The sequence below is a fragment of the Callionymus lyra genome, chromosome 13 (genome assembly GCF_982586985.1).
Source record: "Callionymus lyra chromosome 13, fCalLyr1.hap1.1, whole genome shotgun sequence".
In the NCBI taxonomy this organism is placed as follows: Eukaryota; Metazoa; Chordata; class Actinopteri; order Syngnathiformes; family Callionymidae; genus Callionymus; species Callionymus lyra.
The window spans coordinates 5,452,147-5,475,241 of NC_141830.1; the positions used below are offsets into that span (position 1 = coordinate 5,452,147).

Genomic DNA, 23,095 nt, shown 5'->3' on the forward strand with positions numbered 1-23,095 from the left:
TTGTGTTGTGTGACTTGTGTTGTGTGACTTGTGTTAGTTGTGTTGTGTGACTTGTGTCTTGTGAGTTGTGTTATGTGAGTCGTGTTTTGTGACTTCTGTTGCGTGACTCGTGTTGTGTAACTTGTGTTGTGTAACTTGTGTTGTGTGACTTGTGTTGTGTGATTTGTGTCGTGTGACTCGTGTTGTGTGACTCGTGTTTTGTGACTTGTGTTGTGTGACTCGTGTTGTGTGAGTCCTGTGACTTGTGTTGTGTGACTTGTGTTCTGTGACTCGTGTTGTTCAACTTAAGTTGTGTGAATTGTGTTTTATGACTTATGTGAGTTGTGTTGTGTGAGTTGTGTTGTGTGAGTTGTGTTGTGTGACTTGTGTCGTTCGACTCGTGTTGTGTGACTCGTGTTTTGTGACTTGTGTTGTGTGACGCGTGTTGTGTGAGTTGTGTGAGTCGTATTGTGTGACTTGTGTTCTGTGAATCATGTTGTGTGACTGTGTTGTGTGACTCTTTTTTTGTTAGTTGTGTTATGTGACTTGTGATGTGTGACTTGTGTTGTGTGAGTCATGTTGTGTGACTCATGTTGTGTGACTTGTGTAGTGTGACTTGTGTTGTGTGACTTGTGTTGTGTACTTGTGTGACTTGTGTTAGTTGTGTTGTGTGACTTGTGAGTTGTGTTATGTGATTCGTGTTGTGTGACTTCTGTTGCGTGACTCATGTTGTATGACCCGTGTTGTGTAACTTGTGTTGTGTAACTTGTGTTGTGTGACTTGTGTTGTGTGATTTGTGTCGTGTGACTCGTGTTGTGTGACTCGTGTTTTGTGACTTGTGTTGCGTGACGCGTGTTGTGTGAGTTGTGTGAGCTGTGTTGTGTGAGTCGTGTTGTGTGACTGGTGTTCTGTGAATCATGTTGTGTGACTTGTGTTGTGTGACTCTTTTTGTGTTAGTTGTGTTATGTGACTTGTGATGTGTGACTTGTGTTGTGTGAGTCATGTTGTGTGACTCGTGTTGTGTGACTTGTGTAGTGTGACTTGTGTTGTGTGACTTGTGTTGTGAACGTGTGTGACTTGTGTTAGTTGTGTTGTGTGACTTGTGTCTTGTGAGTTGTGTTATGTGAGTCGTGTTGTGTGACTTCTGTTGCGTGACTCTTGTTGTGTAACTTGTGATGTGTAACTTGTGTTGTGTGACTTGTGTTGTGTGACTTGTGTTGTGTGACTTGTGTTGTGTGATTTATGTTGTGTGACTTGTGTTGTGACTTTTGTTGTGTGACTCGTGTTGTGTAACTTGTGTTGTGTGACTTGTGTTGTTTGACTCGTGTTGTGTGAGTCGTGTGACTTGTGTCATGTGAGTTGTGTCATGTGACTTGTGTTGTGACTTTTGTTGTGTGACTCCTGTTGTGTAACTTGTGTTGTGTGACTTGTGTTGTTTGACTCGTGTTGTGTGAGTCGTGTGACTTGTGTCTTGTGACTTGTGTCGTGTGACTTGTGTCGTGTGACTTGTGTCGTGCGACTCGTGTTGTGTGACTCGTGTTTTGTGACTTGTGTTGTGTGACGCGTGTTGTGTGAGTTGTGTGAGTCGTATTGTGTGACTTGTGTTCTGTGAATCATGTTGTGTGACTGTGTTGTGTGACTCTTTTTGTGTAAGTTGTGTTATGTGACTTGTGATGTGTGACTTGTGTTGTGTGAGTCATGTTGTGTGACTCATGTTGTGTGACTTGTGTAGTGTGACTTGTGTTGTGTGACTTGTGTTGTGTACTTGTGTGACTTGTGTTAGTTGTGTTGTGTGACTTGTGAGTTGTGTTATGTGATTCGTGTTGTGTGACTTCTGTTGCGTGACTCATGTTGTATGACCCGTGTTGTGTAACTTGTGTTGTGTAACTTGTGTTGTGTGACTTGTGTTGTGTGATTTGTGTCGTGTGACTCGTGTTGTGTGACTCGTGTTTTGTGACTTGTGTTGCGTGACGCGTGTTGTGTGAGTTGTGTGAGCTGTGTTGTGTGAGTCGTGTTGTGTGACTGGTGTTCTGTGAATCATGTTGTGTGACTTGTGTTGTGTGACTCTTTTTGTGTTAGTTGTGTTATGTGACTTGTGATGTGTGACTTGTGTTGTGTGAGTCATGTTGTGTGACTCGTGTTGTGTGACTTGTGTAGTGTGACTTGTGTTGTGTGACTTGTGTTGTGAACGTGTGTGACTTGTGTTAGTTGTGTTGTGTGACTTGTGTCTTGTGAGTTGTGTTATGTGAGTCGTGTTGTGTGACTTCTGTTGCGTGACTCTTGTTGTGTAACTTGTGATGTGTAACTTGTGTTGTGTGACTTGTGTTGTGTGACTTGTGTTGTGTGACTTGTGTTGTGTGACTTGTGTTGTGTGATTTATGTTGTGTGACTTGTGTTGTGACTTTTGTTGTGTGACTCGTGTTGTGTAACTTGTGTTGTGTGACTTGTGTTGTTTGACTCGTGTTGTGTGAGTCGTGTGACTTGTGTCATGTGAGTTGTGTCATGTGACTTGTGTTGTGACTTTTGTTGTGTGACTCCTGTTGTGTAATTTGTGTTGCGTGACTTGTGTTGTTTGACTCGTGTTGTGTGAGTCGTGTGACTTGTGTCTTGTGACTTGTGTCGTGTGACTTGTGTCGTGTGACTTGTGTCGTGTGACTTGTGTCGTGTGACTTGTGGCGTTTGACTTGTGTCGTGTGACTTTTGTTGTGTGACTTGTGTGACTTGTGTCGAGTGAGTTGTGTGACTCGTGTGAGTTGTGTCGTGTGACTCGTGTGACTTGTGTAGTTTGACTTGTGTTGTGTGACTTGTGTCTTGTGAGTTGTGTCTTGTGAGTTGTGTTATGTGAGTGGTGTTGTGTGACTTCTGTTGCGTGACTCGTGTTGTGTAACCTGTGTTGTGTAACTTGTGTTGTGTGAGTTGTGTTGTGTGATTTGTGTTGTGTGACTTGTGTTGTGTGATTTGTGTTGTGTGATTTGTGTTGTGTGACTCATGTCATGTGAGTTGTGTCGTGTGACTTGTGTTGTGACTTTTGTTGTATGACTCGTGTTGTGTAACTTGTGTTGTGTGACTTGTGTTGTTTGACTCGTGTTGTGTGAGTCGTGTGACTTGTGTCTTGTGACTTGTGTCGTGTGACTTGTGTCGTGTGACTTTTGTTGTGTGACTTGGGTGACTTGTGTCGAGTGAGTTGTGTGACTTGCGTGAGTTGTGTAGTGTGATTTGTGTTGTGTGACTTGTGTTGTGTGATTTGTGTTGTGTGATTTGTGTTGTGTGACTTGTGTTTTGACTCGTGTTGTGTAACTTGTGTTGTGTGACTTGTGTTGTTTGACTCGTGTTGTGTGACTCATGTTGTGTGAGTCATGTTGTGTGACTCATGTTGTGTGAGTCATGTTGTGTGACTTATGTTGTGTGACTTATGGTGTGTGACTTATGGTGTGTGACTCATGTTGTGTGTCTTGTTCTGTAACTATTGTTGTGTTTGTTCTGTTGTTTGACTTGTGTAGTTTGAGTTGTGTGACTTGTGTCATGTGACTTGTGATGTTTGACTCGTGTTGTGTGAGTCGTGTTGTGTGAGTTGTGTTTTGTGACTTGTTTCGTGTGCGCTTTGTTACCCTAGTCTCGAAAAGCGCTATATAAATAAATATTACTTACTTACTTACTTACTTTTGTTGTTTGAGGCGTGTTGTGTGAGTCGTGTGACTTGTGTTGTGTGACTTGGGTTCTGTGACTCGTGTTGTTCAACTGAAGTTGTGTGAATTGTGTTGTTTGACTTATGTGAGTTGTGTTGCGTGAGTTGTGTTGTGTGACTTGTGTTAGTTGTGTTGTGTGACTTGTGTTAGTTGTGTTGTGTGACTTGTGTCTTGTGAGTTGTGTTATGTGAGCCGTGTTGTGTGACTTCTGTTGCGTGACTCGTGTTGTGTAACTTGTGTTGTGTAACTTGTGTTGTGTGACTTGTGTTGTGTGATTTGTGTCGTGTGACTCGTGTTGTGTGACTCGTGTTTTGTGACTTGTGTTGTGTGACTCGTGTTGTGTGAGTCCTGTGACTTGTGTTGTGTGACTTGTGTTGTGTGACTCGTGTTGTTCAACTTAAGTTGTCTGAATTGTGTTTTATGACTTATGTGAGTTGTGTTGTGTGAGTTGTGTTGTGTGACTTGTGTCGTGCGACTCGTGTTGTGTGACTCGTGTTTTGTGACTTGTGTTGTGTGACGCGTGTTGTGTGAGTTGTGTGAGTCGTATTGTGTGACTTGTGTTCTGTGAATCATGTTGTGTGACTGTGTTGTGTGACTATTTTTGTGTTAGTTGTGTTATGTGACTTGTGATGTGTGACTTGTGTTGTGTGAGTCATGTTGTGTGACTCATGTTGTGTGACTTATGTAGTGTGACTTGTGTTGTGTGACTTGTGTTGTGTACTTGTGTGACTTGTGTTAGTTGTGTTGTGTGACTTGTGAGTTCTGTTATGTGATTCGTGTTCTGTGACTTCTGTTGCGTGACTCATGTTGTATGACCGGTGTTGTGTAACTTGTGTTGTGTAACTTGTGTTGTGTGACTTGTGTTGTGTGATTTGTGTCGTGTGACTCGTGTTGTGTGACTCGTGTTTTGTGACTTGTGTTGTGTGACGCGTGTTGTGTGAGTTGTGTGAGCTGTGTTGTGTGAGTCATGTTGTGTGACTGGTGTTCTGTGAATCATGTTGTGTGACTTGTGTTGTGTGACTCTTTTTGTGTTAGTTGTGTTATGTGACTTGTGATGTGTGACTTGTGTTGTGTGAGTCATGTTGTGTGACTCGTGTTGTGTGACTTGTGTAGTGTGACTTGTGTTGTGTGACTTGTGTTGTGAACGTGTGTGACTTGTGTTAGTTGTGTTGTGTGACTTGTGTCTTGTGAGTTGTGTTATGTGAGTCGTGTTGTGTGGCTTCTGTTGCGTGACTCTTGTTGTGTAACTTGTGTTGTGTAACTTGTGTTGTGTGACTTGTGTTGTGTGACTTGTGTTGTGACTTTTGTTGTGTGACTCGTGTTGTGTAACTTGTGTTGTGTGACTTGTGTTGTTTGACTCTTGTTGTGTGAGTCGTGTGACTTGTGTCATGTGAGTTGTGTCATGTGACTTGTGTTGTGACTTTTGTTGTGTGACTCCTGTTGTGTAACTTGTGTTGTGTGACTTGTGTTGTTTGACTCGTGTTGTGTAACCTGTGTTGTGTAACTTGTGTTGTGTGAGTTGTGTTGTGTGATTTGTGTTGTGTGACTTGTGTTGTGTGATTTGTGTTGTGTGATTTGTGTTGTGTGACTCATGTCATGTGAGTTGTGTCGTGTGACTTGTGTTGTGACTTTTGTTGTGTGACTCGTGTTGTGTAACTTGTGTTGTGTGACTTGTGTTGTTTGACTCGTGTTGTGTGAGTCGTGTGACTTGTGTCGTGTGACTTGTGTCGTGTGACTTTTGTTGTGTGACTTGGGTGACTTTTGTTGTGTGACTTGGGTGACTTGTGTCGAGTGAGTTGTGTGACTTGCGTGAGTTGTGTTGTGTGATTTGTGTTGTGTGACTTGTGTTGTGTGATTTGTGTTGTGTGACTTGTGTTTTGACTCGTGTTGTGTAACTTGTGTTGTGTGACTTGTGTTGTTTGACTCGTGTTGTGTGAGTCGTGTGACTTGTGTCATGTGACTTTTGTTGTGTGACTTGTGTCGAGTGAGTTGTGTGACTCGTGTGAGTTGTGTCGTGTGACTCGTGTGACTTGTGTAGTGTGACTTGTGTTGTGTGACTTGTGTGAGTTGTGTCTTGTGAGTTGTGTCTTGTGAGTTGTGTTATGTGAGTCGTGTTGTATGACTTCTGTTGCGTGACTCGTGTTGTGTAACTTGTGTTGTGTGACTTGTGTTGTGTGATTTGTGTTGTGTGACTTGTGTTGTGTGACTTGTGTTGTGTGATTTGTGTTGTGTGATTTGTGTTGTGTGACTCATGTCATGTGAGTTGTGTCGTGTGACTTGTGTTGTGACTTTTGTTGTGTGACTTGTGTTGTGTAACTTGTGTTGTGTGACTTGTGTTGTTTGACTCGTGTTGTGTGAGTCGTGTGACTTGTGTCGTGTGAGTTGTGTCGTGTGACTCGTGTTGTGTGACTTTTGTTGTTTGACTTTTGTTGTGTGACTCGTGTGACTTGTGTCGAGTGAGTTGTGTGACTCATATGAGTTGTGTGAGTTGTGTCGTGTGACTCGTGTTGTGTGACTTGTGTCGAGTGACTCGTATGAGTTGTGTGACTTGTGTTGTGTGACTCATGTTGTGTGACTTGTGTCGTGTGACTCGTGTTGTGTGACTTGTGTAGAGTGAGTTGTGTGACTCATATGAGTTCTGTGAGTTGTGTCGTGTGACTCGTGTTGTGTGACTTGTGTCGAGTGACTCGTATGAGTTGTGTGACTTCTGTTGTGTGACTCATGTCGTGTGAGTTGTGTCGTGTGACTCGTGTCGTGTTACTCTTGTTGTGTGACTCTTGTTGTGTGACTCGTGTTGTGTGACTCTTGTTGTGTGACTCGTGTTGTGTGACTCTTGTTGTGTGACTTGTGTTGTGTTGTTTCTCAAGTGGTTGTAAAGATCAACCTGCGTCTCATGGAAGCTTCAAGAACCAGAGAAGAGAGTTTGTTCTAATTGTTGATGGTTTTCTTCAACATTCAATGATTTGAACGTCTTTTACTGTCGAGTCATGATAGAAATACTAGAGTTTAGTCTCCAGACTGTGTTGATAAATATGTCAAGATGACTTGAAATATTCTTCACCTTCCTGTTGTGTTCATGAAATATCATCACTTCTAGAACCAAGTTCATGAGTCGAGGAAAAGTCATTCAAATCCTCTCAGAGTGAAAAAGGTTTCATGAAGAAACATGAATCCATTCACTGTTTACATCCATGTGTGTGTTTGTGTTTGTTTGAAATGATGTTCTGACCTGAGAGTCTCCAGGTGACAGTGTGGACTCTTCAGTCCAGCAGACAGCAGCTCCACTCCTGGATCCTGCAGGTCGTCGTTGTAACTCAGGTCCAGTTGAGTCAGACTAGAGGACGGAGAGCTGAGGACTGAGGACAGAAGTGAACAACTTCTCTCTGTCAGTCCACAGCAGTTCAGCCTGTGAAAGAGACAGAAACGTCAACAAGAGACTTTTTCTCTATTTTGACTTGAAAGCCTTGATTGGAGGAAACACTGAACTCTTGACGTTCATAAGATCATCACATGATTGTGTGAACATTTGAAGACTTTGATTTCAATCAGGATCAACTTGATCAACACATGAAATAATGAAGTTTTCATCAGTTCAACACTTGATGTATAAATGATCACATGACTCACTGTTGTGAGAGGATTGATGTGTGTTTGGACGACAAACAAACACAAGAGAAGAAAACATGAGAAAAACTAAAGTCACAAAACAAATAAAGAATAATAGTCATGAGAAAAACAAAAGTGTTTGTGTTTAATGTCAGTGTTAGTGTTAGTGTTGTGTAACTCCACTCACACTGGTGTTGTGTAACTCCACTCACACTGGTGTTGTGTAACTCCACTCACACTGGTGTTGTGTAACTCCACTCACACTGGTGTTGTGTAACTCCACTCACACTGGTGTTGTGTAACTCCACTCACACTGGTGTTGTGTAACTCCACTCACACTGGTGTTGTGTAACTCCACTTTGAATCGTTGTGTGACTCATGTTGTTTGACTTGTGTTGTGTGAGTTGTGTTGTGTGAGTCGTGTTGTGTGAGTCGTGTTGTGTGACTTATGTTGTGGGACTCATGTTGTGTGTCTTGTGTTCTGTGACTATTGTTGTGTTAGTTGTGTTGTTTGAATTGTGTAGTATGAGTTGTGTGACTTGTGTCATGTGACTTGTGATGTTTGACTCGTGTTGTGTGACTTGTGTAGAGTCTACTGACTCCTTCAAGAAACATCTTAAGACGTTTTTGTTTGTTCAGGCTTTTCCTTGATTTTCTGGAACTCCTGTTGTGTTATCAGTTTTATCTTGATCTTTAAAGTATATACTTTATTGAATATTGTTTTGATTGTTTAAGTGCTTTGTGACCCTGGTCTGGAAAAGCGCTATATAAATAAAAATTACTTACTTACTTACTTGTGTAGTGTGACTTGTGTTAGTTGTGTTGTGTGACTTGTGTAGTGTGACTTGTGTTAGTTGTGTTGTGTGACTTGTGTAGTGTGACTTGTGTTGTGTACTTGTGTGACTTGTGTTAGTTGTGTTGTGTGACTTCTGTTGCGTGACTCATGTTGTATGACTCGTGTTGTGTGACTTGTGTTGTGTGAGTCGTGTTGTGTGAGTCGCGTTGTGTGACTTCTGTTGCGTGACTCATGTTGTATGACTCGTGTTGTGTAACTTGTGTTGTGTGAGTTGTGTTGTGTGATTTGTGTTGTGTGACTCATGTCATGTGAGTTGTGTCGTGTGACTTGTGTTGTGACTTGTGTTGTGTACTTGTGTGACTTGTGTTAGTTGTGTTGTGTGACTTCTGTTGCGTGACTCATGTTGTATGACTCGTGTTGTGTGACTTGTGTTGTGTGATTTGTTTTGTGTGACTCATGTCATGTGAGTTGTGTCGTGTGACTTGCGTTGTGACTTTTGTTGTGTGACTCGTGTTGTGTAACTTGTGTTGTGCGACTTGTGTTGTGCGACTTGTGTTGTGTGACTCGTGTTTTGTGAATTGTGATGTGTTACTCGTGTTTTGTGAGTTGTGTGAGTTGTGTTGTGTGAGTCGTGTTGTGTGACTTGTGTTCTGTGACTTGTGTTCTGTGACTCATGTTGTGTGACTTTTGTTGTGTGGCTCTTTTTGTATTAGTTGTGTTATGTGACTTGTGATGTGTGACTTGTGTTGTGTGAGTCATGTTGTATGACTCGTGTTGTGTGACTTGTGTAGTGTGACTTGTGTTGTGTACTTGTGTGACTTGTGTTAGTTGTGTTGTGTACTTGTGTGACTTGTGTTAGTTGTGTTGTGTGACTTCTGTTGCGTGACTCATGTTGTATGACTCATGTTGTATGACTCTTGTTGTGTAACTTGTTTTGTGTGAGTTGTGTTGTGTAATTTGTGTTGTGTGACTCATGTCATGTGAGTTGTGTTGTGTGACTTGTGTTGTGACCTTTGTTGTGTGACTCGTGTTGTGTAACTTGTGTTGTGTGACTTGTGTTGTGTGACTCGTGTTTTGTGAATTGTGTTGTGTTACTCGTGTTTTGTGAGTTGTGCGAGTTGTGTTGTGTGAGTCGTGTTCTGTGACTCATGTTGTGTGACTTGTGTTGTGTGCCTCTTTTTGTATTAGTTGTGTTATGTGACTCGTGTTGTGTGACTTGTGTTGTGTAACTTGTTTTGTGAGTTGTGTCGTGTGATTTGTGTTGTGTGAATCGTGTCATGTGAGTTGCGTCGTGTGACTTGTGTTGTGACTTTGTTGTGTGACTCGTGTTGTGTAACTTTTGTTGTGTGAGTCATGTTGTATGACTCGTGTTGTGTGACTTGTGTAGTGTGACTTGTGTTGTGTACTTGTGTGACTTGTGTTAGTTGTGTTGTGTACTTGTGTGACTTCTGTTGCGTGACTCATGTTGTATGACTCATGTTGTATGACTCTTGTTGTGTAACTTGTTTTGTGTGAGTTGTGTTGTGTGATTTGTGTTGTGTGACTCATGTCATGTGAGTTGTGTCGTGTGACTTGTGTTGTGACCTTTTTTGTGTGACTCGTGTTGTGTAACTTGTGTTGTGTGACTTGTGTTGTGTGACTCGTGTTTTGTGAATTGTGTTGTGTTACTCGTGTTTTGTGAGTTGTGTGAGTTGTGTTGTGTGAGTCGTGTTCTGTGACTCATGTTGTGTGACTTGTGTTGTGTGGCTCTTTTTGTATTAGTTGTGTTATGTGACTCGTGTTGTGTGACTTGTGTTGTGTAACTTGTTTTGTGTGAGTTGTGTCGTGTGATTTGTGTTGTGTGAATCGTGTCATGTGAGTTGCGTCGTGTGACTTGTGTTGTGACTTTTGTTGTGTGACTCGTGTTGTGTAACTTGTGTTGTGTGAGTTGTGTGACTCGTGTAGTGTGATTTGTTTTGTGTGACTTGTGTTGTGTGACTTGTGTTGTGTGACTTGTGTTGTGTGACTCGTGTAGTGTGACTTGTGTTGTGTGACTTGTGTGACTTGTGTTGTGCGACTTGTGTGAGTTGTGTGACTTGTGTTGTGTGACTTGTGTCGTGTGACTTATGTTGTGTGACTTGTGTCGTGTGACTTTTGTTGTGTGACTCTTGTTGTTTGACTTTTGTTGTGTGACTCGTGTAGTGTGACTTGTGTTGTGTGACTTGTGTTGTGTGACTTGTGTTGTGTGACTTGTGTTGTGTGACTTGTGTTGTGTGACTTGTGTGACTTGTGTCGAGTGAGTTGTGTGACTCGTATGAGTTGTGTCGTGTGACTCTTGTCGTGTGACTCTTGTCGTGTGACTCATGTTGTGTTACTCTTGTTGTGTGACTTGTGTTGTGTTGTTACTCTTGTTGTGTGACTCGTGTTGTGTGACTCTTGTTGTGTGACTTGTGTTGTGTTGTTTCTCAAGTGGTTGTAAAGATCAACCTGCGTCTCATGGAAGCTTCAAGAACCAGAGAAGAGAGTTTGTTCTAATTGTTGATGGTTTTCTTCAACATTCAATGATTTGAACGTCTTTTACTGTCGAGTCATGATAGAAATACTAGAGTTTAGTCTCCAGACTGTGTTGATAAATATGTCAAGATGACTTGAAATATTCTTCACCTTCCTGTTGTGTTCATGAAATATCATCACTTCTAGAACCAAGTTCATGAGTCGAGGAAAAGTCATTCAAATCCTCTCAGAGTGAAAAAGGTTTCATGAAGAAACATGAATCCATTCACTGTTTACATCCATGTGTGTGTTTGTGTTTGTTTGAAATGATGTTCTGACCTGAGAGTCTCCAGGTGACAGTGTGGACTCTTCAGTCCAGCAGACAGCAGCTCCACTCCTGGATCCTGCAGGTCGTTGTCACTCAGGTCCAGTTGAGTCAGACTAGAGGACGGAGAGCTGAGGACTGAGGACAGAAGTGAACAACTTCTCTCTGTCAGTCGACAGCAGTTCAGCCTGTGAAAGAGACAGAAACGTCAACAAGAGACTTTTTCTCTATTTTGACTTGAAAGCCTTGATTGGAGGAAACACTGAACTCTTGACGTTCATAAGATCATCACATGATTGTGTGAACATTTGAAGACTTTGATTTCAATCAGGATCAACTTGATCAACACATGAAATAATGAAGTTTTCATCAGTTCAACACTTGATGTATAAATGATCACATGACTCACTGTTGTGAGAGGATTGATGTGTGTTTGGACGACAAACAAACACAAGAGAAGAAAACATGAGAAAAACTAAAGTCACAAAACAAATAAAGAATAATAGTCATGAGAAAAACAAAAGTGTTTGTGTTTAATGTCAGTGTTAGTGTTAGTGTTGTGTAACTCCACTCACACTGGTGTTGTGTAACTCCACTCACACCGGTGTTGTGTAACTCCACTCACACTGGTGTTGTGTAACTCCACTCACACTGGTGTTGTGTAACTCCACTCACACTGGTGTTGTGTAACTCCACTTTGACTCGTTGTGTGACTCATGTTGTTTGACTTGTGTTGTGTGAGTTGTGTTGTGTGAGTCGTGTTGTGTGAGTCGTGTTGTGTGAGTCGTGTTGTGTGAGTCATGTTGTGTGAGTCATGTTGTGTGAGTCATGTTGTGTGACTTATGTTGTGGGACTCATGTTGTGTGTCTTGTGTTCTGTGACTATTGTTGTGTTAGTTGTGTTGTTTGAATTGTGTAGTATGAGTTGTGTGACTTGTGTCATGTGACTTGTGATGTTTGACTCGTGTTGTGTGACTCGTGTTGTGTGACTTGTGTAGAGTCTACTGACTCCTTTAAGAAACATCTTAAGACGTTTTTGTTTGTTCAGGCTTTTCCTTGATTTTCTGGAACTCCTGTTGTGTTATCAGTTTTATCTTGATCTTTAAAGTATATACTTTATTGAATATTGTTTTGATTGTTTAAGTGCTTTGTCACCCTGGTCTGGAAAAGCGCTATATAAATAAAAATTACTTACTTACTTACTTGTGTAGTGTGACTTGTGTTGTGTACTTGTGTGACTTGTGTTAGTTGTGTTGTGTGACTTCTGTTGCGTGACTCATGTTGTATGACTCGTGTTGTGTGACTTGTGTTGTGTGAGTAGTGTTGTGGGACTTCTGTTGCGTGACTCATGTTGTATGACTCGTGTTGTGTGAGTCGTGTTGTGTGAGTCGCGTTGTGTGACTTCTGTTGCGTGACTCATGTTGTATGACTCGTGTTGTGTAACTTGTGTTGTGTGAGTTGTGTTGTTTGATTTGTGTTGTGTGACTCATGTCATGTGAGTTGTGTCGTGTGACTTGTGTTGTGACTTGTGTGTGTACTTGTGTGACTTGTGTTAGTTGTGTTGTGTGACTTCTGTTGCGTGACTCATGTTGTATGACTCGTGTTGTGTGACTTGTGTTGTGTGATTTGTTTTGTGTGACTCATGTCATGTGAGTTGTGTCGTGTGACTTGCGTTGTGACTTTTGTTGTGTGACTCGTGTTGTGTAACTTGTGTTGTGTGACTTGTGTTGTGTGACTCGTGTTTTGTGAATTGTGATGTGTTACTCGTGTTTTGTGAGTTGTGTGAGTTGTGTTGTGTGAGTCGTGTTGTGTGACTTGTGTTCTGTGACTTGTGTTCTGTGACTCATGTTGTGTGACTTTTGTTGTGTGGCTCTTTTTGTATTAGTTGTGTTATGTGACTTGTGATGTGTGACTTGTGTTGTGTGAGTCATGTTGTATGACTCGTGTTGTGTGACTTGTGTAGTGTGACTTGTGTTGTGTACTTGTGTGACTTGTGTTAGTTGTGTTGTGTACTTGTGTGACTTGTGTTAGTTGTGTTGTGTGACTTCTGTTGCGTGACTCATGTTGTATGACTCATGTTGTATGACTCTTGTTGTGTAACTTGTTTTGTGTGAGTTGTGTTGTGTAATTTGTGTTGTGTGACTCATGTCATGTGAGTTGTGTCGTGTGACTTGTGTTGTGACCTTTGTTGTGTGACTCGTGTTGTGTAACTTGTGTTGTGTGACTTGTGTTGTGTGACTCGTGTTTTGTGAATTGTGTTGTGTTACTCGTGTTTTGTGAGTTGTGCGAGTTGTGTTGTGTGAGTCGTGTTCTGTGACTCATGTTGTGTGACTTGTGTTGTGTGCCTCTTTTTGTATTAGTTGTGTTATGTGACTCGTGTTGTGTGACTTGTGTTGTGTAACTTGTTTTGTGAGTTGTGTCGTGTGATTTGTGTTGTGTGAATCGTGTCATGTGAGTTGCGTCGTGTGACTTGTGTTGTGACTTTGTTGTGTGACTCGTGTTGTGTAACTTGTGTTGTGTGAGTCATGTTGTATGACTCGTGTTGTGTGACTTGTGTAGTGTGACTTGTGTTGTGTACTTGTGTGACTTGTGTTAGTTGTGTTGTGTACTTGTGTGACTTCTGTTGCGTGACTCATGTTGTATGACTCATGTTGTATGACTCTTGTTGTGTAACTTGTTTTGTGTGAGTTGTGTTGTGTGATTTGTGTTGTGTGACTCATGTCATGTGAGTTGTGCCGTGTGACTTGTGTTGTGACCTTTTTTGTGTGACTCGTGTTGTGTAACTTGTGTTGTGTGACTTGTGTTGTGTGACTCGTGTTTTGTGAATTGTGTTGTGTTACTCGTGTTTTGTGAGTTGGGTGAGTTGTGTTGTGTGAGTCGTGTTCTGTGACTCATGTTGTGTGACTTGTGTTGTGTGGCTCTTTTTGTATTAGTTGTGTTATGTGACTCGTGTTGTGTGACTTGTGTTGTGTAACTTGTTTTGTGTGAGTTGTGTCGTGTGATTTGTGTTGTGTGAATCGTGTCATGTGAGTTGCGTCGTGTGACTTGTGTTGTGACTTTTGTTGTGTGACTCGTGTTGTGTAACTTGTGTTGTGTGAGTTGTGTGACTCGTGTAGTGTGACTTGTTTTGTGTGACTTGTGTTGTGTGACTTGTGTTGTGTGAGTTGTGTTGTGTGACTCGTGTAGTGTGACTTGTGTTGTGTGAGTTGTGTGACTTGTGTTGTGTGACTCGTGTGAGTTGTGTGACTTGTGTTGTGTGACTTGTGTCGTGTGACTTGTGTCGTGTGAATTTTGTTGTGTGACTCTTGTTGTTTGACTTTTGTTGTGTGACTCGTGTAGTGTGACTTGTGTTGTGTGACTTGTGTTGTGTGACTTGTGTTGTGTGACTTGTGTGACTTGTGTCGAGTGAGTTGTGTGACTCGTATGAGTTGTGTCGTGTGACTCGTGTCGTGTGACTCTTGTCGTGTGACTCTTGTTGTGTGACTCGTGTCATGTTACTCTTGTTGTGTGACTCTTGTCGTGTGACTCTTGTCGTGTTACTCTTGTTGTGTGACTTGTGTTGTGTGACTTGTGTCGTGTGACTTATGTTGTGTGACTTGTGTCGTGTGACTTTTGTTGTGTGAATCTTGTTGTTTGACTTTTGTTGTGTGACTCGTGTAGTGTGACTTGTGTTGTGTGACTTGTGTTGTGTGACTTGTGTTGTGTGACTTGTGTGACTTGTGTCGAGTGAGTTGTGTGACTCGTATGAGTTGTGTCGTGTGACTCGTGTCGTGTGACTCTTGTCGTGTGACTCTTGTCGTGTGACTCATGTTGTGTTACTCTTGTTGTGTGACTTGTGTTGTGTTGTTTCTCAAGTGGTTGTAAAGATCAACCTGCGTCTCATGGAAGCTTCAAGAACCAGAGAAGAGAGTTTGTTCTAATTGTTGATGGTTTTCTTCAACATTCAATGATTTGAACGTCTTTTACTGTCGAGTCATGATAGAAATACTAGAGTTTAGTCTCCAGACTGTGTTGATAAATATGTCAAGATGACTTGAAATATTCTTCACCTTCCTGTTGTGTTCATGAAATATCATCACTTCTAGAACCAAGTTCATGAGTCGAGGAAAAGTCATTCAAATCCTCTCAGAGTGAAAAAGGTTTCATGAAGAAACATGAATCCATTCACTGTTTACATCCATGTGTGTGTTTGTGTTTGTTTGAAATGATGTTCTGACCTGAGAGTCTCCAGGTGACAGTGTGGACTCTTCAGTCCAGCAGACAGCAGCTCCACTCCTGGATCCTGCAGGTCAAGGTTCTCACTCAGGTCCAGTTGAGTCAGACTAGAGGACGGAGAGCTGAGGACTGAGGACAGAAGTGAACAACTTCTCTCTGTCAGTCGACAGTCTCTCAGCCTGTGAAAGAGACGAGTGTCGTCAACAAGAGGATTGATTTGTGTTTATATGAGAAACAAACACAAGATAACATAAGGAAAAATAACAAGAGATACAAAACAAACAACAATGACAAATGAAAATAAAGGTTGTTACATGTATATTGATCATAATAACACATCATTAATTATTTTTCTATTCACGTGTTTTTGTGTGTTTTCTCTCAATTGTTGTGTCTAATTCTTTTCCAGAGTAAAAATATCTTCAATTTAATCAAGACACTGATTCAATCGTGAAGATTCACTTCAGTCAATTTATTCTATTTGTTTTTTTAACATTAAATTCAATAAGACAGGTTTACAAAGTTATTATTCATAACAGTGTCAGGTGTGAGTGTGAAGGTGTTGCAGGTAATACAAGCTCAAACAATGTGTGTGTGTTTGTCACTCACACTCCTGCACTCTCTCAACACTGTTGTCTTCATTTGAATGTTTACAGAAAATTCAAGGTGAATTCTCTCCATCTTTGGATCCAGTGGATCTATGTTGTGACACAGATGGAGTGTCAATCATCCTCCGTCACATTCACCTTCATTTCTTCTCCATGTTTGCTTCACATGAACTGAATTAGTTTCAACTTTTGAAACATTTGTCAAGTTTGGAGACTATTTTTGAAGTTGTTTCTGGAGATCAATCGATATATGGATCAGTTTGTTTCCATCTGGTGACACTTTTTATTCATGATTCATAAACATGTTTCAAGTGAAGATGTTTTGACATTTTCTTATTTTCTAATGATATTTTTTCACATTTATCAAAGTTTTCCTCCAACATTGTTCAAACATGTCGTTCCTTTCAATCTCCAGGTTTCAAATGTTTTCTCTGTAGTTCCAGGTTTGACTATGGAGGCCTAGGAGGGTCAAACCTTTCATTGATATTTGAAACAATCTTCCATGTTTGAAGACAATACTTTTGGCAGAGATGGACTCGAGTCAACGACTTGGACTCGAGTCCAACTCTGGTCGCACCTATCAGACTCGTGACTCGTGATTTGTGACTCCAGTACACTGGGACTTGTGAATAATGACTCACTACTCCACCTGGTTAAGTGATTCGTGACTCAAGAGTCGACCCAGACGAGTCATTTGTGACTCGAGCGTCGACTCAGTTATTTTAGTGAGTCTAAAGTCAAATCATCTTCTGTTCACTGATCCATGCTGTGAGTTTTTATTGAGTGAATCTCCTATAGATGGTTCATGGACTCGAACATGGCTTCAGACTTGATTGACAGGACTATGTTGATGGTTCAATGTTTTATAATAATCAGTGAAAATCTAATGGTTTCATACAAGTCATGAGTTCATTGAATCATCTGGTGTTTTTCATTTTAACTACAGACTAACTGATGTCGAAACTGGTTACTATTTTGAATATTGTTTGTATTATTGTGAAGTTTGCAGTGGATTTAAGTTGTGTTCGTGTTATTTATGCTCTTGTAAAACGTTTTTAGTTTTATTTTGAAAGTCCACTTCCTCTCTGTTTCTCTCACAAGAGTTCAAAAGTCTAAGAAGAAGCTCAAGAGACATTCATTTGCATAAACTCAAGGACTTGAAGAAACATTAAACAAGACTTTTCTCTGTTTGAAGCCAACGAGGTGTTGTTTTGTTTGAATGTTATTTTCTCTTCTATTAACACTGTGTTAACTTTTCATTTTCTTCATCATTTATGTTCAGTTTTCACGCTGGATTTCGGGGTCAAGCCTAAAATAAACCCTGTCTGTGCCTGAGGGAGAAACATACAGTTGTTCATTCACTGTTTGTGTGTTTGTGTTCACGTCACATTTTCAAGTGTTTGCTCATGAAATTCAAATGAAAAGTTGATGTTTCAAAAAGTGACTTTAGAAAATGATGGATTTACAAAACAACGTGAAAGAAAAACCATGGAGAGAAAGAAGGAGTGAGATGGTAACACAGAGATGAGTTGAAATGAAAGATGAGCAGGATGTGAGACGACACTGTTGAATATTGTGATGAAGAAGAACATGTTTGACTTTTCATACAGTTGCTGATGTGTTCATCACACATGCTCACATCACCATGAACATTACCCTGCATTGAAATCTAGCAACAGAACGAGTGATGACATCACAAGAGTCTCTCAAATGTCTTTGAATGGATCTGAGATCAGTAAATATGTGTCAACATACTGAACAGCACGACCCAGCAGAAGAACAAATCAAGTTCAAGTGTGAGAACCTGCTGAAGACTGAGGTCACTTAGAATCAGCAGCTTCATTGAAGAACTCACTGGAGACTCAACTTTGACTCTCTGGAGTCTCACCTCTGACTTTCACATGTTCTGAAGCTGAAGACATGATGTTCTGACCTGAGAGTCTCCAGGTGACAGTGTGGACTCTTCAGTCCAGCAGACAGCAGCTCCACTCCTGGATCCTTCAGGTCGATGTTGAAACTCAGGTCCAGTTGAGTCAGACTAGAGGACGGAGAGCTGAGGACTGAGGACAGAAGTGAACAACTTCTCTCTGACAGGAAACAGTGTCTCAGCCTGTGAAAGAGACGAGTGTCGTCAACAAGAGGATTGATTTGTGTTTATATGAGAAACAAACACAAGATAACATAAGGAAAAATAAAAAGAGATACAAAACAAACAACAATGACAAATGAAAATAAAAGTTTGTTACATGTATATTGATCATAATAACACATCATTGATTGTTTTTCTATTCACGTGTTTTTGTGTGTTTTCTCTCAATTTTTGTGTCTAATTCTTTTCCAGAGTAAAAATATCTTCAATTTAATCAAGACACTGATTCAATAGTAAAGATTCACTTCAGTCAATTTCTTGTATTTGTTTTTTTAACATTAAATTCAATATGAACAGGTTTACAAAGTTATTATTCATAACAGTGTCAGGTGTGAGTGTGAAGGTGTTGCAGGTAATACAAGCTCAAACAATGTGTGTGTGTTTGTCACTCACACTCCTGCACTCTCTCAACATTGTTGTCGTCATTTGAATGTTTACAGTTAGAAAATTCAAGGTGAATTCTCTCCATCTTTGGATCCAGTGGATCTATGTTGTGACACAGATGGAGTGTCAATCATCCTCCGTCACATTCACCTTCATTTCTTCTCCCATGTTTGCTTCACATGAACTGAATTAGTTTCAACTTTTGAAACATTTGTCAAGTTTGGAGACTATTTTTGAAGTTGTTTCTGGAGATCAATCGATATATGGATCAGTTTGTTTCCATCTGGTGACACTTTTTATTCATGATTCATAAACATGTTTCAAGTGAAGATGTTTTGACATTTTCTTATTTTCGAATGATATTTTTTCACATTTATCAAAGTTTTCCTCCAACATTGTTCAAACATGTGTCGTTCCTTTCAATCTCCAGGTTTCAAATGTTTTCTCTGTAGTTCCAGGTTTGACTATGGAGGCCTAGGAGGGTCAAACCTTTCATTGATATTTGAAACAATCTTCCATGTTTGAAGACAATACTTTTGGCAGAGTTGGACTCGAGTCAACGACTTGGACTCGAGTCCAACTCTGGTCGCACCTATCAGACTCGTGACTCGTGATTTGTGACTCCAGTACACTGGGACTTGTGAATAATGACTCACTACTCCACCTGGTTAAGTGATTCGTGACTCAAGAGTCGACCCAGACGAGTCATTTGTGACTCGAGCGTCGACTCAGTTATTTTAGTGAGTCTAAAGTCAAATCATCTTCTGTTCACTGATCCATGCTGTCAGTTTTTATTGAGTGAATCTCCTATAGATGGTTCATGGACTCGAACATGGCTTCAGAATTGATTGACAGGACTATGTTGATGGTTCAATGTTTTATAATAATCAGTGAAAATCTAATGGTTTCATACAAGTCATGAGTTCATTGAATCATCTGGTGTTTTTCATTTTAACTACAGACTAACTGATGTCGTAACTTGTTTCTATTTTGAATATTGTTTGTATTATTGTGAAGTTTGCAGTGGATTAAAGTTGTGTTCATGTTATTTATGCTCTTGTAAAACGTTTTTAGTTTTATTTTGAAAGTCCACTTCCTCTCTGTTTCTCTCACAAGAGTTCAAAAGTCGAAGAAGAAGCTCAAGAGACATTCATTTGCATAAACTCAAGGACTTGAAGAAACATTAAACAAGACTTTTCTCTGTTTGAAGCCAACGAGGTGTTGTTTTGTTTGAATGTTATTTTCTCTTCTATTAACACTGTGTTAACTTTTCATTTTCTTCATCATTTCTGTTCAGTTTTCACGCTGGATTTCGGGGTCAAGCCTAAAATAAACCCTGTCTGTGCCTGAGGGAGAAACATACAGTTGTTCATTCACTGTTTGTGTGTTTGTGTCCACGTCACATGTTCAAGTGTTTGCTCATGAAATTCAAATGAAAAGTTGATGTTGTTTCAAAAAGTGACTTTAGAAAATGATGGATTTACAAAACAACGTGAAAGAAAAACGATGAAGAGAGAAAGGAAGTTGGAGTTTCTCAGCCTGAATAAAATGAAGAAGGAAATCAAACATTCATGGTTCATATCAGAGATGCTTCAATGATCCACTTACAGAACTTCATTTGAAGCTTGAACCACCGGCAGAAGCCTCTCAAGAACCTCCTCTGAGGTAGAGTATTTCTTCAGGTCAAACACTTTCAGATGTTCCTCTGAGGACAGTAAGATGAAGGCCAGGCTGGACCATTGAGCAGGAGACAGTTGATCTGTGAGGAGACGTCCTGATCTCATCTGCTGTTGGACCTCCTCCACCAGAGAAGTGTCCTTCACTTCATTCAGACAGTGGAACAGGTTGATGATTCTCTCTGGAGACACATTCTCACTGATCTTCTTCTTGATGAGCTCTGCTGTGTTGTGATTGGTCCAGGAGCTACTTCCTGTCTTTGTCAACAAACCTGTCAGGAGACTCTGGCTGGTCTCCAGAGAAAGACCCAGAAGGAAGCGTAGGAACAAGTCCAGATGTCCATTTGGACTTTCTACAGCTTCATTGATTTCTTTCTGGTAGAAATTTTCTATGGCAACGATTGTTGACTGCAGGTTGACTTTGGAGTTGAAGAACATCTGGTGAACATGAAGAGCAGCCAGAAACTCCTGAAGGCTCAGGTGGATGAAGCAGAACATCTGGTCCTGGTACAGTCCTCTCTCCTCTCTGTAGGTCTGAGTGAAGACTCCTGAGTGAAGTGAAGCAGCTGTGATGTCGATGTCACACTCTGTCAGGTCTGATTCATAGAAGACCAAGTTTCCTTTCTTCAGGTGCTCAAAAGCCAGTTTTCCCAGAGACTCCATCATCTTGCTGCTCTCAGGATCCCAAACTGTGACCGTCCCAGCTGCTCCATGGTTCTTCAGCTTCTTGACTTTGAACTGAACCACTATGAAGTAGATGTACATCTCAGTCAGGGTATTGGGCAGCTGTCCTCTGTCTCCAGTTTTCAACATGTCCTCCAGAACTGTGGCAGTGATCCAGCAGAAGATCGGGATGTGACACATGATGTGGAGGCTTCGTGAGGTCTTGATGTGAGAGATGATGGTGCTGGTCTGCTCCTCATCACTGGACCTCTTCCTGAAGTACTCCTCCTTCTGGAGGTCATTGAACCCTCTGACCTCTGTCACCATGTCCACACACTCAGGAGGGATCTGATTGGCTGCTGCAGGTCGTGTGGTGATCCAGAGACGAGCTGAGGGAAGAAGATTCCCTCTGATGAGGTTTGTCAGCAGGACGTCTACTGAGGTGGACTCAGTAGCTTCTATCAAGACCCGACTGTTGAGAAAGTCCAGAGGGAGTCGACACTCATCCAGACCATCAAAGATGAACAGAACCTGGATTCCTTCAAAGCTGCCGAGATCTTTGGTTTCAGGAAAGAAACGATGAACAAGTTCCATCAAACTCAACTTCTTCTCTTTCAGCAGGTTCAGCTCTCTGAAGGTGAAAGGAAATATGAAGTGGAAGTTCTGGTGAGCTTTGTCTTCAGCCCAGTCCAGAGTGACCTTCTGTGTCAGGAGGGTCTTCCCAATGCCAGCCACGCCCTTCGTCAGCAGGCTCCTGATTGGTCGGTCAGGTGAGGCTTTAAAGAGGTCTTCTGATCTGATGGTGGTTTCTGGTCTGGTCTGGTTCCTGGTGGCTGCTTCGATCTGTCGGACCTCATGCTCCAGGTTGACCTGGTCTGTGCCCCCCTCAGTGATGTAGAGCTCCGTGTAGATCTGATTCAGAGGAGCAGAGTTTCCTGCTTTAGGGACCCCCTCAGACACACGGCGGAACTTCTCCTTCAGGCTCCTCTTCAGTCGTCTTTGACGCTTTCCAGCACGACTTCCTGAAGAAGAGAAGTCACATGAAGCTCAAGATTCTAGAAGATCAATCTTCTCATCAGCTGCAGGAATTTCAATCTCAAATGTAGTGATGGCGAGATGAAGCCTCATGAAGCACTGAAGCCTCCCAGCCGAGTAGTTCATCTTTGGAGCAAAGCCTCGTGAGGCTTCATTTGCACGACCATGCCATCATGTGGACAATTGGGAGCATTGCATCTTTGTGCGCAAATGATTCTGATATTAAAAAATGTGCTTGATACGTATATATATATATATATATATATATATATATATATATATAGTATATATAATAATGGGTGTGTGTATGTGTCTGTGAGAATATATTAATCACAGGCTGTGATTCGCAGCCTATATTCCAACATCATTATACCTTTCTAGGAGAGATCTGCTCAAAATGCTGCCACACGGGGGAAAAATGCCTTTTTCTCGCCGGTTCCATGATACTAGTAGTAAACCAAAGTTTGCTATAGTCAACAATCCGCCAATCCAAGAGATGTTTCGTTTCCATTGCGTTTCGAGGCCACTTTTATTCTGAGTTTCGCGGGAAGTTCACGAGCGATTACCGAACTGGTCACGTGACGGTTCGGTTCGCGAGGCCTCGAACGTCATCACTACGTCACCACCTACGTAACCAACACACGCCTCGATACACGCTTCATGAAAAAATTCCTGGATCACTCGACACACGCTTCGAAGCCTCGACACAGTCGGTAACATCACTACTCAAATGTTCTAATAGATTCAAGACTTAATTTTCAACAGGTTGAAGGTTCAAATCCTCTTACTTCCCCACAGACGACCAGCAAGCTCCTCCTGCTTCATGCTCCTCAGGAGGTTCAAGATGAACATCAAGAAAGCTTCTCTGCTGCTCCTCATCTGGTCCTCTTCACACTTCACCTCCTCCTCTTCCTCATCATCCAGGTGTTTCTGCTCACCTGGTCTGAGAAACTTCTTCACTCTCTCCAGTTCCTCCTTGACCAGGGTCATGACCTTGTCCTCCAGCAGCTGAAACACAAACATGTGACTTGATCATGTGACCTACAGAGGTCACCAGAAGTATGTCCCAGTCCGAGTCTAACCAGGACCTGTTGAGCAATACTTTCTTCAAGAGTAGGACCAGAGAGTCTGAGTCAAATTCAAATCTCATCTTCTCTCTAAAACTAAACAAGAGTCTCAGCCACACCAGACCTTCTACTTCAAGTATGAAGCTGACAGGTGGAGTTGTCCAGGATCAGAGCTTCATGAAGCAGCAGAAGCAGCTGACTGGTGAGTTAGCAGCTGTTGTAGTCAGCAGGTGAGGCTGAAGACTTGAACGTACCTGAAGTGTGGAGTCCACATCTGTCTGCTGCTGGACACACTGGAGAACATCTGAGACCTGCTGATCCTCTCTGTGAAAAACATCAGGCCGTCCATTAGTTCTGTCTACTTCTACAAGGACACCAATGATCTGAGCAAGACTCTGACTCTTCCATGTGCAGACCACCTAAGATAGAATCTTC

At 41.5% G+C, this 23,095-nt stretch overlaps 1 protein-coding gene across 2 annotated transcripts in view; it reads right to left on the reverse strand.

Moving 5' to 3' along the window:
* The window catches only part of LOC148067034 (NACHT, LRR and PYD domains-containing protein 3-like), a 42,980-nt gene that overhangs the window by 14,097 nt on the left and 5,788 nt on the right, over nt 1–23,095 (reverse strand). The window contains exons 6-12 of one of the 2 annotated variants that reach the window (XM_087806490.1): nt 22,915–22,984; nt 22,382–22,601; nt 19,828–21,580; nt 17,620–17,796; nt 15,081–15,257; nt 10,879–11,052; nt 6,895–7,071 (exon numbers count right to left, since the gene is read on the reverse strand). In XM_087806490.1, coding sequence (XP_087662616.1) covers nt 6,895–7,071; nt 10,879–11,052; nt 15,081–15,257; nt 17,620–17,796; nt 19,828–21,580; nt 22,382–22,601; nt 22,915–22,984 — 2,748 coding nt within the window. The remainder of the gene's footprint in view (nt 1–6,894; nt 7,072–10,878; nt 11,053–15,080; nt 15,258–17,619; nt 17,797–19,827; nt 21,581–22,381; nt 22,602–22,914; nt 22,985–23,095) is intronic. The other variant, XM_087806491.1, reaches the window with a different exon arrangement.